This window comes from Diuraphis noxia, unplaced genomic scaffold (genome assembly GCF_037042655.1).
Source record: "Diuraphis noxia isolate RWA-SAM2 unplaced genomic scaffold, SU_Dnox_SAM2 contig0005, whole genome shotgun sequence".
NCBI classification, from domain to species: Eukaryota; Metazoa; Arthropoda; class Insecta; order Hemiptera; family Aphididae; genus Diuraphis; species Diuraphis noxia.
This window is the reverse complement of record NW_028301715.1, coordinates 45,311,901-45,336,462: the sequence shown is the minus strand read 5'-3', so window position 1 is coordinate 45,336,462 and position 24,562 is coordinate 45,311,901. Positions and strand designations below refer to the sequence as shown.

At 30.1% G+C, this 24,562-nt stretch overlaps 1 protein-coding gene and 1 long non-coding RNA gene across 2 annotated transcripts in view; one reads left to right on the top strand and one right to left on the bottom strand.

Annotated features, from left to right (window-relative positions):
- Window positions 1-3,378: 3,378 nt before the first annotated feature.
- On the bottom strand, window positions 3,379-24,303 carry LOC149055406 (uncharacterized). Its single transcript, XR_016191995.1, has 5 exons — window positions 24,162-24,303; window positions 21,503-21,575; window positions 19,885-20,006; window positions 6,156-6,235; window positions 3,379-4,799 (listed from the first exon to the last, which is right to left on the bottom strand). It is a non-coding gene; the product is annotated as an uncharacterized LOC149055406 (long non-coding RNA).
- Window positions 9,224-24,562, top strand: part of Loxl2 (Lysyl oxidase-like 2) — a 30,493-nt gene continuing 15,154 nt past the window's right edge. The window contains exons 1-5 of the mRNA XM_089229032.1: window positions 9,224-9,558; window positions 17,066-17,212; window positions 17,349-17,554; window positions 18,296-18,383; window positions 24,172-24,417. Of these exons, the coding sequence (XP_089085158.1) occupies window positions 9,297-9,558; window positions 17,066-17,212; window positions 17,349-17,554; window positions 18,296-18,383; window positions 24,172-24,417 (949 nt within the window). The 5' untranslated portion in view covers window positions 9,224-9,296. The remainder of the gene's footprint in view (window positions 9,559-17,065; window positions 17,213-17,348; window positions 17,555-18,295; window positions 18,384-24,171; window positions 24,418-24,562) is intronic.

The window sequence follows — 24,562 nt, the reverse complement described above, 5'->3', positions numbered from 1 at the left end:
AATGAAAATACAATATTTGGTAAATAATTCATTATAAAGAAAGTTTGAAATTTTAAGTAGGTAATTGCTATAGTCTACATTAACTTAAACTATATATTGTGTATGGCATGCACAAAAACATACTACCTACTTGCTACTACCATAAAAATATTAAGCAAGTCAATTACGTCGATAAATGAAAAGAAAAAAATCGTCAGTATACAAAAGTGCATTAAATTGTTAATCATTTACCATACACGATTACCTATATATTATGCATTAAATTTTGAATTTTGACATACCAGAATACGAAAAGGGATGACTGCAAAAAGGATCGATCCTGCGATCCAATCTCTTACGAGATTTTACATTTCCATCGTTACCTATGTAGTTAAATTTGTATTAACTGCTACCGAAAAATGTATAATGACAAAATCATAATAATCAACATATAATATCATTAATAAATGTCAAATAGAAAAAAAATGTTTAATTATAATTAAGTTTCAGATGTGATTACCTATACTGAGTTTCACGGCAGTAGTATTGTAGCATGTTTATGTATTTATATATTTTAATACAATACTCAAAATTCTACTCGACGGAAAATTAATTTCAAAGTTCTGATTACCTACTAGAGAACAGTAAGACGGTCCGCTATAAGAGTACCCGAACGCGACTGCACTTCCTGAAATTCAGTAATGTATAATCGAAATAACAAATTTGAGTAGGCGTGACATTGACTAATAGTAATCTGTGATTGGCCGATATTCATTTTCAATTAGTTTATTATTTTATTAAAGTAATCATTTTGTAAATGAGCATTTAATATAAAACTTAAATAACTTAGTGAATATTGGAATATTATCTCCTAAATTACGAAAACTAGATTCTTATTAAAATAAATAATATAAAAAGATTTTTCCAAGAATAATTTTTTTCAATCTATTAATTTTATTAATTTTAATTATTTTTAGAGTTGAGAATTGAGATGTACGTCATAATAATATAATATAATTTTGTTCTCAAATACTTTAATATTATTAATTTTATTTGTGAACAAATATACGTGAAAATACTAGTTCAATAGGCGTGCATTATTTATTTATTCTTTATGTTCCTTGCATTTTTTTTACTCAGTAACGAATAATTATTGTACAGATAACCATGTTACTAATGATACTATCATAAATTTTATAAGAAATAAATCTATAATTTCTTAGAGATATTATAACAGAAATATATCCATTACATACCTAAGTATCTATACGCAATTATATATTATTTCAAACACATATTAATTTATTAATTTATTAATTTATTAATCCATTAACGCCAATATTAAATGTTTTAATCAATAATTTCCCCATACTATAAAATGTTATAAGTTAGACACTTAGTATATGAATTCAAAATCTAAAAAATTCTTATCAGTAATTTTTTTTTTTCATGTAGTGAATGTAATGTAAAATAATTTTGTTTTTAAAAAACATTTGCATTTATAAATTATAATAGTTTAAAAGTTAATATTATGCACGTTTTAACAAAATAAAGCCTACACATACTTGACGGAAATTAATGACAAGTATATAATATAAATAATATAATAATAATAATAATAATCATTTATCGTTTATCATAGCTTTTTATGAGCAAAACTTGTCACATTAATTGTTGATTTTAGATCATAACTACATTACCTACATTTTAACGAAATTCAGATAATTTCAGATTTCACTTAAGTATACTCTGTCCTATAATCCGATCCAAATTATAAACTGAATTAAAATGTAACATTATTGAAATCTAAGCCGATTATTCAACGATGAGAACACAGAAGTCATAAAAACTGATTTACTTTACAATGTGAATACAATTCGTGTGTATCCATATATGTTTAGTATTTATACTATGTACTTTATATTGTATTTATGTCATATAAGTATGGTTCAATACATATCAAAGTACCTATTTTTTTAAATTTAATCTCATACACATATGAGTAGTTGGCCCCACGGAGAGAATTCATGGCAGGCCCATTAGGAGTGCTATATATGAGCATATATGATGATCTAAAATGTTTAAACAAAAATTAGGTTACAATATAGTTACAATTAAATAAATACAGTGACACTGTATTATAAAAATATTTTTTTAAGAGACTCCAACAGCCATTACAGAATGATTTTTTATGTAAACTAATTAAAAGGTTTATTATGTAAGATAGTATTTCGTTGTATATGTATTGGTATCGATTATTTCAAAATATCTACTATATTTGGTTTTTTGGTTATTTTAATGAAAAATTGTTTTTTGCATGTCTTGTGTTGATTCCGTGCATTATTAGTTATTGTAGGTAATACATTATGACCTTTTAAAAATATAAAAGTTATTTTTAAATATATTTTGTTAACAGGAAACACATTTAGTTCCGTACATAAATGTATTGTTTGGTATATACGTATATACTAAGCAGTTATCTCACTTATATCATCACCTATAAATTATGGCGTGTTTTTATATCACTCGATATCGATGAATTAAGCTGTAAAATATACGATGATGATACGTGCTTGATTATAATAATATTTTATACACTGTGAAGACATACCAGTCCAGAGACAATGGCACATAATATATTATATTAAATAGTCGGTGACAATTTTGTCCAAAGCGATTTGAAATTCCATTGTGTGGCTTGCTTTCGACCGAGAATTTCAGTTATTCGGTCGTGGCACTGCGTTCTATATTTAATGGTTCTCTCATCAAAGTAACAACAATTTGTCGTCTCCGGTGCAGCCGGGATACAATAATGGCCAGTGCTCTTACTCACCACGACGTCTTCTCGGTCCACCGTCTATTAATATCATCGTTATTATCATTGTTATTATTATGATTTTGAAGTTTGTATTCACTCTACACTGGTGTTTGCGATGTGTATAATAATATAGTATATCATATACCACGGTTCGTATCCAACCCAAAATCTCAGTATCAAAATAGTATTGGACCTCCGAGACGAATATAAGGCCTCGTATAGTATAATAACAGTTTAATATTACAATAGTCCAAAAGTTGTATGTCCACTTTTCAAAATTGTTCAGAAGGAAAACAAAAAAAAAAAACAAAACGTTTAATTATTTTTGATAACTCATACTTTTATAGTAAGGAAATGTACCTATCGTACCTAGCTTTCCTGTTTTTTTTTTTTTTTTATATATAAACTCAAATGACTTTTTACGAACCACAAACAGTTATTAACATGAAATAGTATAAAAATATTGATGTAAGTAATTTTACGAATTTTATTTAAACGCTTTTTAAAAATAATTTGCAGTTAAAGAAAAGTCAGACTGAATCATTTATATTTATAGTGAAAAAATATGGCATGTACCTTTTGTTAAAATAGATATTTGTTGCAAATGTGTATTCAAATCAATTTTTATATGAACTCAATTCACAAATAATGACCATTCAATGGAATATATTATGGTTTTGTAGTATTTCTTGCTGATAAATTAATAAGCATAATATAAAAAAAAAAAAACATTGTACTCTCATCGCAATAAATAATTAAATGATAATATTATAGTCGTAAGATAACGATAAATTAATAAATTAATAATAACTTATCATTATTGAATAATTGATTTAACCAACATAATCAGTTTTGGTGCAACAACCAAGGCGTTATGTCCGGAGTCCCGAATATTATCGTGTCCTACAAACGGATATACCCGATTGTTGCACCAAAACGTGTATCTTATTTTTCATATTTTGAAATAACAATCAAAACGATTTCACAAAAACGTGGGCTAATCTAATTGTTGTGCCGGACCCTCTTTTAGTTGTAATATAATTGTATTAACTATTAATACATTATTATTCCCTGTAATTTCGTATGGTAGACTTTTTGCAGGCGTATGTTAAATAAATATTACATATACGTATTTTAAGACTATTGCTTTTACAGAAATAAGCAATACAATTATTTCAAAAAATTTATTTCGACTAGTTGTATAGCACCTAATATACATTTTGGATGGGGTCATGGAATTTTATCGTTGTATTTTTTTGTCACCCGTATGTTTGTCTGCGACGAGACATCTATAAATATTTAACCATTAAATGCAAATCTACATAATATAATATAATAATTATTAAACTAATAATCACTTAACCTGTACTTGACGGGAACGGACAATAATTATACAAGTCATGATACCGAAAACCTGGCACTTCACTTATCACCGACCTGCCTGTGTATTGTGTGTACGTTTTTGACTGCTGAGTAGTAATACTCGTAGGCAAAGTGGACGGGTTAGCCGAACAATGTCAGTCGTGAAATCTAGTTGTGCAGTGAGACGCAAAAATGTGCATATAATAATATGTACGTGTGTACTTAAAATAAAATTATGGATGAAACAAAAATGGTTATACTATTAAAAATAATATTTAATGGTAACTCGTTGCTATATAATTGATAAAAGGTTTTTATTTTATTCTTTTTTAAAATCTTGATATTTCTTGTCGTTCAAAGTATTATAATACAACTTTAGGCGAATCACAGCATTTAAAATAATGTATGCTTAAATCTACTAGTCGAAAATCGATTGTTTCATTCGACAACTAAAAGAGTAAAGGTGAAATATATTGAAGAACACTTTTTGAAATTGTATCAAAATAATCATCCTGTATATCGAGTACACTTTATGACCGTGACGATAATACATTTTACATGTTGTGTTACGCAATTGATCATCTAAAGGAAAACCACATGCTCGTAAAATCTCAAACGGTCGCACAGCTTCCAAGAAGCCCTAGAAAAAAATTAAGAAAACAACTGTGAAACTTCTCGTGTTCAAAGTATCATTTTCTATTATTACAAAACAGTTACAGTAGAGCGGTTTGTGCGTAGTGCATAATAGTATTAAAAATATATTTTTTTAGTTAGTTTGATTAGGTAGTCAAGGAATTAATCGAGTTTTTTTATGCACAGTATGTTTGAGGATTTATGCGCCGAGATCTCAAAACATATTTGGAAGCACTATAAGTGAAAATTGCGCTTCTCCCCCATAAAAAAAAGTATGTAGAGCATTTAATCGTCTATTCTTCATAATAATGATGTTACATACAACCACTACTTATGTTTGTCTACCATCATAATACTGACCATAACAGTTTATTATTGATAGTTTTAAATGAGTTAGATAGTCAGAATCAAGGGCAAACCGTCAGATCATTATTTATACTGTTATATCGAAAACACCTTTAAAACAGTTGAAATAATTGAATATACAAAAAAAACATAATGATACGTCTTGCTCTATTCACGAATTGTTTGTTAATTTATTCATAATATTATACATAGGTACATCGTTCATTAAATTTAATCGTTAAATACAAATTTTTTCAAAATACTTGTTTTGTTTTTTAAAGAAAATTATTAATTTTTAATACAATTTTATCTAAATTTTAATGGAGTGCTTAGCCACTCAAAAGAATTTCAATGGGTGCTTGAGCTTTGAGCCCTGAGGCACCCGTCTATATGACACCTATATTTGAAATGTGCCTTCGGGATGCATATTAAAACTTATTATTAACTCGTGATAACATAATGTATTAGTTTTAGATAACTTTAGAGTGTATGACAAAGTAATTATTGTAATCGTACTTCCCATACCGTATTATTATAATATTTTAGACATTAACTAGTTTCGCATAAATTACACTCTCGGAAATCCCTTTTCTCGTCATCATGATTCACGTAGTATTAGATCAACGACGAAAGACATAATTTCAATGTTGCGTTTTGTCCTAGATCTATCGGTGTATTTCATTTGAAGGGTTTTCTACGTATACCTATTCATAATATTATTAGGTCAGTTGACGTAAAATATTATAATGTCCAAACATGAGAGTCTCTATTGTGTCACATAATTTTTGGCGAGAATTAAATGGAGAATAAACTTATTGTTTATATGTATTTAAAGAACAAAACACCCACACTGTTTTAAACAATAATTAATAACAGTGTATAATAATATAAAGATGTCACTCGTAAACATAGCTGGTAATTTAAAAAAAAAAAAAACGGTATTTAGATGAAGAACGAAAAATAAAAGCTAACAACTCGTGGAGTCTAAACAGAAGAATACAAAAAAAAAGTCTCTCACCCGGTCCTTTGTGTTTGCGAGGTACTCACAACTTTTTTGTGCGTGTTTCTTCAGTGTTTTTTGTTTTTCGTCCATCTGCCCTGAAACAAATGCGCCGCGTTTCTACATTTAGACAATACTCTGCAGCGCCATATTCCTGTGAGTATAAATTATGTATAATATGTGTGCACACATTTATATAAGATGAGAGCTGTTGTGCTATCTCCGAATTATTTTCGGAAGTAATGCGTGTAACGCGTATGTACGTTACCTATACTATTTTATCATCGCCATCGTATACCACGGTATACTATTTTATCATCACCAGCGTATACCACGGTATCATTATAGTCGTATTATGATGATGGCGTGTAGAGTACACATCGCGTTGTCGGAGGTCTCTTGTATACCGTACGACTGTTGTTGTCGATGTCGAACACTGCAAAAGCTCGAGACGAGTACCTACCTATTATTATTATATCAAAGTTAAATGCCAACTAGCGATGGCGTTTTACAACACGGCGCATGTAATGTAGGTAAGTACCTATAATACGGATCGAACGGCGCGATTTGGGCGAATTGCCGTCCGATTAGTTTCGCAGAGTTTCAAGTAAGTATACGTATAATAATATACACCGGGGTTGTCGATGAGGGTATTATAATTTATATTATCATATTATAATATTATTAACTGCGTGCATATATATATATGTATGTAACGGGCAAAGTAGGAAATCCGGGAACTGTACAACAATGCCCGGGCACTGTGCATAATGCCCGAATATTTTTGGCAATGTAAGAATCGTCATTTTAATACTAAAATTGTTCGTACATTGACAGAGCATTGTTCTAGATTGTCCGGATAGAAGGAAAAGTAAATTAAATACAGCGCGCAGCATAAATTTACATCGAATTGTATATTTATACGTAACAATATCACCACAAAATTATACATACATAGATATGTTATTCGTACGCGGCAACGTGACATGCAGCTACCGATAAAACTAACCGATCCGTAATCTTAACGATAAATTGATCACATAGTATATTACACGAACATTATGGCTAGGTATCTAGATAATATTTCAAAATCGAATCGAAAAATTACTATTCGATATTTTCTAATAATCACGACAGTGACGTCACGTAGTCTGTTATTAGTTAAGAGGATTCCACTAAAGCCATCATATCCGTATGTGTTGTCTCCGTCTTACAAGTCCGTAACATGGCAAATTTACGCTCAGCAGATTACATTTAGCTCCGCTAGTTTAAAAATTAAAATTAATTTTACCTCTTTTAAATTAAAATGTATTATCTGTGTTCATATTTTGTATCTGTATTTTAAAATCAGAGGGAGACTTGGAAAAAGCTCTAGACTGTGAAGCTGTCATCAAAAACATAAACGAGAAAGACGAAAAAGTGATGTAACTGATAAAATTAGTGGAAAACAACTTTTTAAGTACTCTGTAAGATGTTTTATTTAATTTTTAATATATTTAATCTACAGTGCCCAAATCGAATTGTGCACTGTACAAAATGTCCGGGTAATGTTAACTTATTCCAACTTTGCCCTTGAAAATCGGGCATTGCACACAATGCCTGATTTCCTATTTTGCCCGTAAAATATATATTATTCTTCAATTTGCTACGACTTACATAAAAAAAATTCAAGTCCTACAGTCTAAAATCCGACGAGCAATCTCAAATGCCCCTTGGTTTATTCGAAATGAAGCACTGCACATAGAGTTAAAGTTACAAACTATTAAAGAGTACATTAAGGAACTATCAATAAGCTTCTTCAGTCAATTGAAAAAAGCATGTGGTCCGCAGTATTATAGACTGAAATATCAATAATCTGGACAATCAATCGTGGACTCCCACGTGGTCGTCCTCATGACATCTTAAATAAATAAACTAGTATTTATGTATATATGTAATAGGCATATTAGTATATTATATGTATTTATCTAATTGTGTAATTGTATAATTGTTAAATCGCTTCGTAATGTGATTATTTTTATTTTTCTGTACATAAAAAAAAACTTAATTCTTACTTATACCTAACATTATCAAATATACAAAATATCAAAAACTTACTTCTGCATTCCTAAATTTAGATGATTATTTTTAGGAAAACTTTAAATAATAAAAAAATATATAAATATTATAGTATAATAAAATATATATTATAATTATACTAACATAACGCATAACGCCTAATACAACACACATATTTAATATTGATAATAATAACTTAAGGTCGTTATATACACAACGACGACGACGATGATGAAGATAATGATAATAATATTATAACAACATAGCGCTTTCATATAGTGCATCCGTAATCATATTTGCTCGTCTTCACGTATCTGCGAAACGCATTATCGACGGTACAATTAAAATTATATCATAATATTAAATTGTGCTGCACCCGCGAATCCGAAATTATGTTAAGTATACGTACGAAAACCATGACCTTACTTATTTCCGACGGCACAAATGTACGATTTTATACCTTTAGAATACGTTTTATATACAGAGTGATAGCGGTAAGATATCCTAAGACTGCCCTGACCACTGTTTGTAGACAACTGCATAATAGTATAACAATAAAATTGTTAAAAGCCATGTCACACTATGATAAATAACCCGCAATTTTAAACACCTTCATTGGGACCGATTTTGATATTGTAATATATTATCTACAGAATATCTCGCATAGGGTGATTGTCGTGACATCTTCAGGTTTGGGAATATTTTGGATATTTATATGTTTATTTTTTAAAGCGAGTTTAATAATGTGGATTTCACATTTAAAAATTGATATGAATTGCAATCGAAGAAAGAACAAAACCGATCGAAAAAAATGATTAAATCAAACCATCATTTGACGTGCACTTTATTGCAAAATCGATTAGTGTAGATGTAGGTGGACGAAATCTGTAGTCGACCGTGTGTGGGGAAAGATTGAATATTTTTTAATCTTCCGATGAGAATAATATCCGTTCGGGGGGATTCACGTGCACGTGGTGGGAACGAAGATCTGAGACCATAATATAATATCGGTTTCGTCCGTGCAAACCACACGACGATCGACGCAGTATCACGCGCGTCTCGCCACGATCAACCGGTCCACGGCAGTCTACATAACACGTCATGGTCACCAGCGCCACGACGTCAGGTTACCGCGGTCGTGGTTTGCGGACGTCCAACGGCCGTCGTCCCGCGGCGGAGGTCTTGATGGCTGTATCCGTGCTGGTACTGGGGCTGTTGTCACTGATTGGGCCGACGATCGATTGTCGACGAGCGGACAAGCGCAGACACCATTGGAAGATGAACGTGATCAAAAACCATTTGAAAAATCACAAGAGTCTCGAGGGAATGGTGCGGCTGGTCGACGGTGAATCCGAATACGAAGGTACTTATCGAGTATTATTAGAAAAAATCATAACAATGACGTAAAAGCAGTTAGATTAATGAAACGAGATACGAAACCGTTAGAGGGCTGTGTTCCATAACACCTTTACTTATGATAGTATACGGAGAGGGGGCTAACAACATATTTAAAAAAAATTCATTTTTTGATAAGACGTGTGAATTAATATTGATTTTATACCTACATTTTAATGTAAGCTTAAAATTTGTTTCGAGTATATTATATAAGTTTGTATTTTGTGACTCATTTTTTGGTTTTTAATGATTTTTTTCAAAACTTTTTTTGGTAAAAATTCAAAAGGAAGATTTTTATTGATCAAACTACAATAGATATTTATTTTAAATTACAATATCAATTCGGCATTGAATGCCTATCAAAAACAAAAATGTAATGATATTTTTTGAAAACGTGTAGTTATTATTAAGTTAAATAAAAATACTATTACGTAGTTAAGTGTTTTTTTTTTCATATACACTTTAGATTTATAGAGATTTGATACAAGTATTGAATATTTTATAGTTGCGATAATAAATAATAATATCTTATTTTTTTTTTTTTAATAGAAATTAATATTATTTTATACTTACAAATCTGTGGATGTTTACTCTGGTTTATAACAGAAGATACGTCTTCTAAATAGATGTCATTCACGTCATTATCCAACAATTTTTTTTTTAAGCATTTCCACATAAAAAAAATATGACCAACTATAAAAAAATATCGTTAAAAAATAAATAATAAGTAGGTATGCACTATTATATAGACCAAACAGCAGAGGTGAGTAAGTTAAGCGCGATACACGTAAAAATTATTTAAAAAAAATATTTGTTTAATACACTTACACACGCGTTAGGTAGTAGGTGATACATAAAAACCGTATAGTTTCTGATATTTTAATAACTCCAAGTAAATATATGAATTTTTGAATCAACTGTCACGAAACAAGACATGTTTGAAGACATCGATGAAAGTGGTATCGTGTCGATTAAGATTGCAATGATAAAATTGTCCGTAATTATAGAAACTCGTTTTTGTGCGATTATTTATTTGAGGTATTAACCAGCCAGAATCAATATCACATAACTTAGATAATAAGTAATAACAAACAATACCTATTAGTTAAAAATAAAATAATAAATACTAACAGCTATCTACCTATATGAAAAATTACCATTTCTTTTGTGTGAAATTACAAAAGGCTAATGGCCATATTTGTCGATGATCAAGATCAATTATGAAATTAAAAAATACTCAATATTTTGAAAAGTCATAGTTTGGTATGATGAACAAATTAATTTTTAATTAATTTACCGCTATCAATTTTCCAACGTATCTATTCTTTGCATAATCAGTTACTTCATGTTCAGATAAAATGCGCATCATTAGATTGAATACTCCGAGTAAGAGTTTGGAAAGATAAACGATTTAAGAATTTTGGACGGTCAATATTATTTTCGATGAAATTTATAGTATGTTGAAAGTTATCAATGATAACTTATCATAAATCTAAAATGGGAAACAACATGTTGTTTCAGCTAATGAGTCGAGTTTCGTTGTATATAATATATAACATTTTAGGGTCGGAAAAATGCGGATCCTGGTGTGGAACATAATTTGAAATTTTGAACTACCTACTGGAATCGTACTAATTTTTTTTATTTACAAATTATTTGAGATCTGATTTGTATGGATACTATATTGCTTGGCATGCATATGTCATAATATTTACAAATAGAATTGATCAAAGCGCAACATCTAAATGTATTTTAAAGAACGGCCATCGTCATCATATTTAAAGTAAAGACGATTTCGATGAATAAAACCTATGGTTTTGTTTGATTTGTCTACAATGTCGATAGGCAATATATACTGAAAAAGGAGGAGGAGAAAGAAGAAGAACAACAACAAACATCCTTTTAAAATTAGTCGAAACACCGTACCGACTGCAGAAAAGCCAATATAGGAGTGCTGAAAATGCGTTTACCATATTTGGGAATTTTGGTCTTTGTCGATTACACGTCATTATATCGACACGTTCACGACGATAATATTCGACGGCATGTGCCTACATGATATTATTACGTAATGAAGACGTCGTATGAGATTTTAGTCCACTCGGATAATCGCGTGGGCCGAGCATTATTGTATCTAGGCGCCTGTCCCGCCGTCTGCGGCCGATGATCACGTTCCCGATCTACAGTTTGTTTCGTCAATCGTAAGAGATAAAAATACGTTATACTCATGGTTTCATATTAAATTATACAGGGTGATTCAACGAGTATGACATTTTGACCAATCGCTTTTTCTATTTCTCCAACAATGTGGTCATTCAAAATCTGATTTTTGGAATTTTTATACTAAGTATTTGAACGACAATTATATGTCATTTTCAAGAATTTTTGTACATAATTTACTCGAAGAGTGGGTTATGGAGTTAGAAATTTCTGTTTTTCAAATAAAAGCACACACCTTTTCTACTCTAAATTATTTAGTAGAAAATTTTGTTGGAAATTTTGACGTATCAAAATCGAAATTCAGAAAATGTTAGGGGTTTTTTTTTTAACAAAGTATATTAAGGATATACAATTATAGATTCATGCGAATATCTAATAATGGGTTATAGCCTTATAGGAGATCTAAGATCTAAGTTAATTAAAAAATATTAGTGCCTAGTATTATCCATTAATATTAATTATAGTTAATACAAATAGTCCAAGTATTAAAAATACTAGGTTCGATATTACATAAATTTATTTATTTTTTGAAAATCGTTCTTAATGAACTTTTTAATCTTAGTATAAACATTTTAATATTTGAAAACTATTTGGGGGTGGGCATCGGCTAAAACAACTTAGTATTGTTAGTATGTTACCTTGTGTCCTGAAACGTCTCTAATACACACAAATTTCTGAAAATTGAAAGTTTTATGCCCCTAAATATATTTAAAAATTCTAAAAACCAGAATTTGAATAGAAATCCATAGGTAAACGAAAAAAAGAAAGACGATGTGCTTGCTTGGTGAATCACCCTGTACCTATATAAACGTATACTGACACGATGCCAAGCGTTATCGACGTGTCCGCGCGCAACGACCATACGTGTTATTATATTACTTAAGTATATCATTTTGTGCGCGACTCTATGTCGTCGTAAAACGTCGCGACGATCCATAATTCATCAATTTTTACGACGGTATTACATACTTATCTATAGGCTAGGTACACATATTGGAGTTAAGGAATATTATATCCAGTACCATATTATTGAGAAGTACAAAAACTACGTATTGTGACGTTGGTGTAAGGTCGAGGCACCACCCAGGTCTGATTTAAAGGTATACATAGTGGCTAGTATCAAAACCAGCTGATATCGTTGCTCTGACTATAAAGTAGGCAGGTTTAATCACTAGTAAAAAATATTGAAAACAGTACTTTATTTCATCACATTTGTGTTGAGTGTGCCGCGAAAACGTGTGATGTATAATTGTGTGTCGTGAACCAAAGAAGCTTGAGATTCACAGACCTACACTATATAAATACGTTATTAGTTTTAATAAGCATAATATAATATAATCATATACCTACGGTTCGTGGTATTGGTGGCTTGTGAGCAGTGTTGTAAAGTATACTTGAATACAATTTTCAATTTTTATTTTGATCACATAAACTGAAAATAAAATTTGAGAATATATATATAATGATTTAGGAATTTTTTCATTATGAATAATGAATGAAAACCAAAAGTTAAACACATTGACAAAGAAAATAGTTGAGTATTTTAAAGTTATACCGAAAATGCTCTTTAGTTGATCTATAAAATAATTATAATTTTTTTTAAAGAAATTGAAAGTATTTAAGGATATACGACAAGGATGCTTGTGTGTTTATCAATTATTATTATTATTATTATTGCTATACTGATGTTAATATTATTATATCGGATCGTGAAATAATTTTATAATTTTAAACGAAACTGTGTGAAAAATATTGCAAGAAATAGGGATCTGTTAATCTTTTAAATTTGAGAGCCCAAATAAATATACTGTGGGCCTGTGTCCGTCCAATTATCATTAAATTAATATTATTATTTCAGCATAAAATTTCTATCGGTTAGATTTTTTAGCGAACGGATGTATCATGTAGGTGGTGTTTTAATCGTAACATCAGATTGCTGCAGCTGCATGTCCAATTACTCGTAAAGATTTATCGCAACAATAATATTAGAACGGCTACGATTCGATTGTCGAGTCGCGTCGTGTTGCGAGTGAGTTGTAATTAATTAATTATCTAATCAAAAACGCGGTGGGACAAATTATACGGTATTATGGAGTATTGATGAAACAATAGCTACAAATTTGTACGAAAATATTGTGTACGACGTATTGCATATTATGTGAAACCGATGGTATTAACATTCACAGATAGTTATTTATTTAACACATTTATCTGAGTATAATAATATCATTCGTTAGTTGTGAAAACAATCACAGCAGCTTACGCGCCGAATGTCTTAAAAAATATAATATTGCAGATATAAAATGAACAAAACAAAATATGCTAAAATTATTCGGGGAAAAAAAATAAATATCCGACAACATTTAATAGATTTATTTAATAGATAATAATAATATTTAATAATAATAATTTATTTAATTTATTTAATAGATTTATTCCAGTACGATGAGGTAATATTGTACTGATATACGTAAATGTGTTGTATCGTACTTAATTAGTTTTACGATTTTGACAATTATTTGGTTAATTTTTAAAGATCTTTTTTTTTACACTTGTATTGGGTTTTAACACTTTTAATGTTGTAACATTTCTATAAAATGTTGCACAATTTATAAACTTTCACTATATCTAGACATATTTTCAAAATTATCGTGATTTTCTCTTATTCAGCTTATAGGTAGCTATTATAAATTATAATGATAAATGAACTTGAATTATAGATTTTCAAATAAATTATAATCCGGATGGTCTGTATTACAATATTATATATTATTCAGAATAAATTTGAATGCATTTATGTTCAATATTTAATAAATAGTTTATCATTTATAAGCGGGTATCCTTTAATTTAAAGAGCAGTAAATATTCGTAAATTATATTTGTTCGAGGGATGATCGGATGATAAAATAGTTATTCACCTCACCTCATCACACCACTAAAGTTTTAGCGATTACTTATAAAATATATAACTAATAAACTATTTTGATCGATATAATAGGTAGTAAGTGATACAGAATTTAACCAAAATTATTCTGAATTATTTAGATAGTCAGATCGCTAACGGTAGATGAGTAACCGTTTTGAAAATATTGAAAACATGTAATGTGAATTTATAACAAGTATATAGGGTGATTCATCAAGTATGCACTATCTCAATTTTCTTTGATAATTAATTTATCAAATTCTGATTTTTGGTATTTTTCAATATACTTGGACCACATTTTCAAATTATTAAAATTGTGTTCACTACTTAAACGTATGCATTATAAGCTTTTGTATTTTAAACGAAATTCCTTTTTTCTTACTGAATATTATTTAGTGAATATAATTTCTTTGAAAATGTTGATAAATTTAATTCTAAATTCGAATGATAGTTACTCTGTTACCCAAATGTTTATATAGCATGAATAATGTATACCTTTGAAAATTGTTTTAAAAATATAACATAAACGTGATATTTGTTCTATAATATTTATTATACTTATACAATATTATTTATATCAGGGTTTTTCACTTGAAAAAAAGAAGTTTGATAATATTTACATTAAACATTCTTCAGGCAGAACAAAAAAGTCTCAAGAATTTGAAATTAAAATGGACTTTAAGTATTTTAAAAATCCCAAATTTCATATTTTTAATAACTACTGCGTTGTTGAAGAAAAATGGGGTGACCATGGTTGGCTAATTATCCTGAATTTAGATAAACAGTAAAAGGAAAAATTGATAATATAAAAATATATATATTTAATACATATATTGAATAACTGACGATTTTAAGAAAAATTCCGTGCATTTTTTTAAGGCATTATGATAAATAATTATGTTTTCTGTACATTTGTCTAAGATAAGCATAGTAGTAATTATGTCATGTTATGAATAATTTTGATGAGCAAAATAGTCAGCAGATTTTTAATATTTTCAAAAGCATGCAAATCCATTAAATACATTACACGTATAATATGTATATCATACTTCAAAAGATGGTAAAGATGATAGAAAAGCAAACATCAATTCAATAAACAAACATAATATACAATAAACTAGATATTTGATACATCGAGATTTTAATATATTATTATTCATGTTATTAAAGAAGCAGATGGATTGAGTTTGCGTGGTGAATCATCCTGTGCAATACATTATTGTATTATGAATAAAATCACCGTTTATTGATGTGTAAACGATACGCGTATAGAGTAAACATAAAACATAAACTACTAATACCACTGTCGAATAAACTTGTGCTATTAACCTGAAAGAAATACAATGGATTCTGCACGTCCAGCGCGTGGAACAATAATAATAGCGAGGTAGAAGAGCCACGTCTTCTAGTAGACAATTGTTGATACAGGTATATTGAATTTTTTTTATGATATTAACATAATTTATCACGTACCTATAGCGAGCGTTAAGAGAATAATAAAATACAATTACTATACATACGGCCCATACGGATCGGGTGCAATCACAATACGATTACGCGGTTCGGGGCGGTCGTAAAATCCATCGCAGTTAGGCGCCAACTGTTCAAGCGAGCGATTCGATTTTTATAATATAACAATAATAATAATAATATTATTATATGTATACTGAAGTACTATAATAATAAGCGTGAGGTGAACCTCACTGTGGCCGGTTACAATGTGTGTGTACGAATAGGCGTCGTAAATACGGAAAGGCAGGCGCAGCGACTATCACACACAATACCCATATGGTAGAAATTATATTGTTATGTTTATTGTACATTTTTACTATGGTATTATATTTTATATTCATATTATACGACTCAGATTTAACGATATATAACTACCTACACATGACTACAGTCACTGCTAACGACTTATGAAATATTTTCACTCCGGTTTAATAATACTATAATTCAATTGTATCATAATATTCTATTACTGCTGAACTGCTCAACAGTTTAAAGTATACAAGGACCGCATATTATATTATGTGAAGATTATAAAAAAAAAATCAATTAACAGAGCTCCGTGAAAATTTAACTATGAATATAATATCTTTGATCAATATAACATTATATTCAATATTAAAATACAGTGTAACTTCGATAAAACTCTTAACGGTTTAGTCGGATTTTAGATAACTCAAAGGGACATAACGACATTAATTATGAATAAATAGTACTTTTTTAATAGGTACACTAATTATACACACCTGGTACGCCGATCACACGATGAGTGTTTCGACGGATTTCGTCTTTGATTTCACAGTTTTTCTTTTTATTGTTGCAGGTAACGTGGAGATAATGCACCTGGGAAAATGGGGTTCCATCTGCGATGACGAATGGGACTCAAGAGAAGGCCAAGTGGTGTGCAGACAATTGGGCTACAACGGAACGTCAAGGGTCACGCACAGTTCGCATTTCGGACAAACAGCCAGTAATGACGAATGCCATAATATTATTGAATAATAATAATAATAATATTACCGATGACATCCAAATGGATAATATAGATACTGTTATTTAAGTCCACCGCTGACTTAGTTATAAATTAAAATGCAATTTTTGTAAAGGAAAGTACTGGATAGACAACACTCAATGCGGCGGCCAAGAGCTGGAAATTTCCGAGTGCCGATTTGACAGTTGGGGTGAGAACGACTGTGACCCATCCGAAGCGGCAGGTGTGGTGTGCAATTCGCCGGAACCCGAAAAGTCCAAATATTCTGTGCCCACGGTGACAGTTGCGGCAAAAAAAGTCATCCAAAAGTACAGGATCAAAGTAATCTTAACATTATACCTTCTATTCATTTTTATACATTAATCATATTAGGTATTTCTGTATTATTTATTTTAAATAAAAATTTCACAATTTCACATTCATCGCAAAATTCCATTCTCTAGAGAACATATTTAGAACCTTTTAACTTTCTCATTCTGTTTCTGTCTAATTTAAGCACTTATGTGCGTCCAGCAGGTCCGATATCGGATATTGCATATTGTATAATTACAATCTATTTGTAATCTAAATTTTAGAACATGATTAGTTTTCACTTGTCGGTTTTTTACAATATTTTTATTTTTAAGTGAGTTATGGTTATGTAAAACATTTATAATTGACAATACTCGCGATTTGCTGAAAAATAAATAAATCGTAAAGAGCCAACAAGATAACATATTATAATATAATATTGTCCTTACATTCATCAAGGCATCTTAAATGTTTACTAACTATTATAAATCATAATATAATATCATAAATATTTCGTCGTTTAGCCGATTAACACATGCACCGATACCGGTCGTCGTGATGCTGTGTGCGGTTTAGAACTTTTGATGAGCTCGAAAAATATTATATAGTAAATATAAAAACGTTTAGTACAAATATTACACGAAAAGATATTCTATGCAGGTGTATGATAAACATTTCTTCTGAAATTAGAATTATTAGACACGTCTCGTAAGGCGTACCTATTGAGAGTTCAGCTGGTTATGACTTTATCCTGTTTTTCGTGCACCGCAGGATACTAATTTTGGGTCGGACATCGAATTGCGACTGGCCGGCGGCAGGACTTCGGAAGAAGGCAGAGTGGAAGCAAAGACCAATGACGGTAAGTCCAGCTATATATATTGTATCGTACTATCGTTTACAAAACTTTATTTGACGTCTACATTTTAATTTATCGAGGAAAATAATACAACGGACGTAGGTTATATATTATATTATACAATATTATATATTATGTGCACGTTATTTTGATGCATGATATACAATTAAATACACTCGAAAATATGTCCTTGGTAAATATTTACAGTTCGTTAGTAGCGTTGTTCGTTGTTTTACTTAATTTCAAAAGGGTAGTTTTTAAATATCTCTGATATCCGACCAGTGTCCTCGGAATTCAAACGAAAGCGAGTACATTTGTACATTTTGTGCAGTATAAACAACGATGTTTTATTTACAACCATAATAGTGAAAAAAATATTTTTCAATAAATTAGTATTATAAGTTCGTTGGTTTTTTTTTTTTTAAATACAATTATTCTTACTATGAACCTATTTGTACAGCAGTCCACTTGAATTGATCATTTGATTATATCTGTTGACACGAATCGTTATTTTATTAACTTATTCCACGTATATAAATGAAGGCGTGTTTTACGTGCAGGCTATTTTGTTTTGTTTTGTCTTTAATAAAAAAATCATAAAATATAAAGTAAGTACAGGGCGAAAGCTTTTTTCAAATGTATTTTTACTTCGCGTAAAAAGTGATTTGATACATTTTTAAAATATCTATATTGTTTTCAACAAATTCATCAAATATTCAATGCAATTAAAAATACCATTAATTTTAGAACGATGACGCAACGTTATCTTTATCAACTATTTCGTTTCTCTGCAGTATGTTAATTATTTTGGGAGGAGTTTCAGTGTAAGATAATATCTCGTTGACAACTTATATTGTTTCACCAATATATAGTATGTCATCGCAATGGAACTCGAGGAAGGTAAGAAGAAGTTAAAATTACTCTTTCTATTCAATCGAAGTTGAATTCGTTTAATTTTTTGTTTGCATTGCGAGTTGTTCGCATGAAGCGTGAAAACAAATAATATTATGAAACAATTTAAATAAATATAATATAACATAATATATTATATTAAACCATACAATGTGAAAAAAAAATGAAAAATAAATACACAAAGCATGACGATGAAAATCATTCGAAATTTTAGGTAAATAGATATAGGTATCATTTTTAGCAAGTTAGAACGCGTAATTAAAAAGCGTAAAGTCTTACAACGATCATGGTGCTGCAGACAATATTATTAAATTAAAAACGAATATTTATTGAACCCGTTTCGTTTGGCCGTAAGCCTAATTATTATAAACAAATGCAATTTGTTCCCTTTCGCAACGCTGACTAAGTGTTCTTGTCGAACTTCAAGCGTTAACTTAATGAATATAGCAACATTACAGAGCGTATAACTATTTATTATGGCAATACTGCCCCCCCCCCTGCCATCCACTTTCTTCATTGTGCAAATTTACAATATATTGACTATTACATGGTAGCTTATAAATCTGTTGAATTCTGACTAAACGATCATTACCATAACAAATATCTTAAGAGTTGTGCAAAGTTCAAATCCCGGTAATATGTTCATCCGCACGTTCGAGATTGAGAGGAACGCGAAAGACTCTCCAAAGGTTAGGTTAGTTTTTACCGAAGACACTAGAAATCACACGAAAATAATTATGACATAATAATATTTATGTATTACAATAATAATTTGTGATGTATACAAAACACCAGTTTATTATAATATTTTGTTTGATATTATGTTATTTTTACATCTATAACAAATTAGGTATAACATTTGGATATCAGGATAAAGTTGCTTTGTTGAATGTTGATATTACATTTCATTTTACATGACATAAAATTTTGTTGACATTTTTTTTAAAAACAATAGTATTATTATAGGTATAATAATGAAATATTTTTATGTTATATCTTAATAAAATTACACGAAATTATAATAATGACAAAAAAAATCACTTTAATAACAAATTGTTATTTGCAATACTCATTTTTTGTTACGATTGAAATTCATGTAAACAACTGTTAGTTTGGAATAATACAATTACATTATAAACCTAGTTAGTTATATTATAGTATCCTTAAAATCAACAATGATAATGTATTATATAGGGTAGAACACGATTGAGAACGTTTTTACCTGTTAACTTTTATGCAACGTTGTCACATTAATTAAAAATATACAATATATATAATAGATATCAATTACTATATTTCTTTGAGTTTTTGGTTATAGAATAAACTAACATGAAATTAAATTTGATAAATAAAAATAATCACTCACATCATTGCAAAATCAATACATTTATCACTTATTTCATATTTGTCAGCTTAAGGCAATTTTTTAAGAACAAAATTTAAAAAATTAATATTTATTTACAAAATATTTATATTTTTATTTGTCAGTTTAAGATTAAAAATTAAAAAAAGCAAACATGCTGAAAGTCTTTTATTAATCGTAAAAATTTTTGTTCATTTTATAAACAAATTTAAGATGAATTTTATCAAAAAATGCAAAAAAAAAAAAAATACAAAAAAATCAATTTTAATCAGCAAAATTTCAAAACACCAAAAAAATATGCTCTTAGATCAAAATCCCAGCCCTAAAAATTATTACTAAAAACTAAGATAAATTACAACGTCGCTCGAAAAATCGTTCTCAATCGATCGGATTAATAAGTTATAACTTATGAGAAATCATTAGGCCATTAATATAAATTAAAATTACCACTCTTTATAGGGTAAAACAGTGCTATTCGAGGAATTTGTATACACTTTATTTTACCTTGAGTTTTGTCTAACGCGATGAAGTTCTCATTTCTGAGTAAACACAGTTATTATCTTTTTGTCTGACACGCACATAGACACAATGATTTTTAATCCGATTTTAATAATGATAATATTAGTACATTATGCTATGACACATGTTTTAGCCAAAAATGATGAATGAATCGTACGCGATATCATTATAAAAAATATAAAAAGTTTCACCCCGTCACTGGACGCTAATGATTTATACTTTAGTAGCATGCATGCACCTCTGATATTAAACACTTGATTTATTTTTTTTTCAAAAACGATCTTTCATACTCATACTATAATAATTGTATTATACGATTTATACGTACCTAATATTATACTTTGTTGCGAAACCATCAAAATACTCGAATCCATCTGCGAGTACACGTCGTCGTCAAATTACTAAAATTTGAAAATTTGTATTTTTACAAAAACTTCCAAATTCCCAATGGGCTTTTAAAATAAATGAAAAATAGTGGAAATATAGGATTTCGTTTTTCGACAATAACTCATAAAATAACACTATTTATATAGTAGTGTCAACATAAAAATATGTTGACATGAAAAACTAGCGGAGAAAAAAAACGATTTTCAAAACAACACAGCTGGGACGTTAAATTTTATTTACAATCATCAGTGTGGTCAGAATGTCTTTGACATATTATGCCGTTGGTACCGAAAGTGCGATTCAGACCGCGATCTTTCGATGATAAAATGTTTCAAAATATTATAGTTTATCCGGAAGTTGTTTATCGTGGTTCGAAATAATTATTATAATACGGACATCAGACGCCTATAGCTATTCGTTGAATTTGTGTGAAAAAATTTCCGTGTGCCCCGTGACCTCGTTACGTAGCCGATTGCGGCAATGCGGATAAGCCCATATCGAACGTACAAACTACAAGGCGTATATAAATTCGCGTTGCGGCCGTATATATTGTTCTTAAATTTTTTTTTCCCTCGTCCTAATCGAATCGCAATGCGCATACGAAGTGCGAACGACCACGATCGGCATGATCATCGCTGTTATTTTAACGTTTGTATAACCATATTACTGGCACACATGAATTTTTTTTTCTCTCGCAGCCCCCCGGAATTCTGTAGACTCGCACACCTTAACGATACGACCTAGGTATAACGCGGTTATATATATATATATATATATATATACTGATCCGTGTGCCGAATAAAAATCCGAAGTCGGCGTGAATTATTTAAAAGCAGTGCATACCCGCATACGTGGAAACTTGGTAATCTGCAAATTCCGTAACAATATTTATCGGATACGTGTCAGATCGGCGCCATCGGATACGACGATACGCGTATATACGTATATTGCAAACTTTTTCGTGACTCTTCGGCGATATTTCTACTGCAGATAGGTTAGAGATGTCGTACAGATATTCACGAACACGAGGTGGGGGGGGGGGGGAGATGGCGTCACTTGATTGAGTTTTATTTATACTTTGGAACACGCGGCGTCACCGAACAGGGGAAAGAGTGCCGTCTCGAGTCACGACTATGATAATAATAATAATATATACCTGCCTAACGTATAATACTTCCCAAAAGTTTTTATTCAATTTGCTCGGCGGAAAACTATCGAAAAAGCACATCGGGTAAACATTATACACCGAGACAAACAAAAGAAATATCCATCGGCTGTTCGCTTATACAGTTATACGACGGGTACGAAGTATATATATATATATATATATTATATTTTATGTCTTTGTGACGTCTTATATCGATGACGTTTGATCTCGTCGGTGAAAAAAAATATACAATAGATTATATATATGTATACAACAACTAAATATAATATTCCGATATTATAGTGTTATAACGAACGCGGAAAGTTTCATTTCGACGAAAAACGCGACAGCGGTGGCCGAGTTATCTCTAAAAGAGAAAGAAAAAAAGAAAACGAAAAGTTTGCGTGGAACGCGGGAGGGAATCGAGTTTTTCTCGCGCGCGTTGCGTTGATGGTTTCTGGGTAGGCGGAAAAAGAAGACTGTGGGAAAACAATGAGAACGAAATGGTCTATGTGTATGTGTGTGTATGTATTATAGAAGTAAATTCTAAAATGTTTTTTCCAGTATTCGGGAGGGCACGGGCATTCGAGAAGGTCGTTATTGTTCTTATCGATTTTCAAAAACAAAAAAAAAAAAAAACCACTATAGTTTATATTATAGTTTATATTATACACAGCCCTCTGTTATATATTTATCATTAAAATTTTAGACTAATACTGTATTGTGAATAATCATTACTATTGTAGTTATATTTTATTATACAGGCACGCATATTTTATACACGCAGTGATTTACCTATGCTGGTGATTTTTTTAAAATTAATTATTAAAAATAATTATAAATAACTGGATTTATGATTTAAAAAATTTAAATCCAACTTTTATCGTTTTTATTTTATAACAATCCACAATAAATTCTTACATAATAAGCTGATACAAGATATATTTTGTACAAGTTGTCACCGTTTGTTTTTTTTTTATAAATATTCAAAGTTTAGAATGAGGTATGTAGTAGGTATAATAGTAAATGTAAACCCTTATGAAATGTATTCCAATTATATTGAATTTCAATTATAAAATAAATCGGTTTGTTCAATATTCTATAATATTGTATTTTTTATATTGGTGTTTTTTGGAAAATAATAAATTCTGCTCGATAATGTTGAGATTTTAAAATTAAAATTATAACTTATTTTTAATGTGACTAACCATACAACGATTAAAAAAATAAATAGGTAGGTAGAGATGCGAATTCGTAGTGATCGAATAATTATAGTAGTTTTCAGCTGCTATATATTTAAGTTTATTATAAAAGCACAACATTGATAAAAAATAACCACTACTATTACCTAATCGCTTATCGTATATTATATTTTACTACCTTTTTTTTTTAAATTGACGTGCGATGTGATTTAACCTATAATAACGACGGTGTTTAAAATGTTCATGCTTACCATTGATAAGGTTGGGGAGTGATATGCGGTGACGGATTCGGCGTGCTTGAAGCGTTGGTCGTGTGCCGTTCCATAGGACTTGGCTACGCAGCAGCTGCATTCCAGACGGACCGGTTCGGAGGGCTAGACCTTCCAGTTGTGTTGTCGGCAGTAGAATGCGCCGGAAATGAGTCGTCGCTTGCCGGCTGCTATCACCAACACAAGGCCACGTGCTCGACCAGGAAGGAGACGGTGGCCGCGGTCGTGTGTGCCAGGGGTGAGTGATTTTTTTCTTTCGTACAATATTCATGTATTTATTTTTGGATTGAGAGCCCAAATTAATTTACAAAAATATTATTAGGCGTAGGCCTAATAATGGGTATTGCGCATATTATCCAACATTACAGTCAGTTATTTATCTA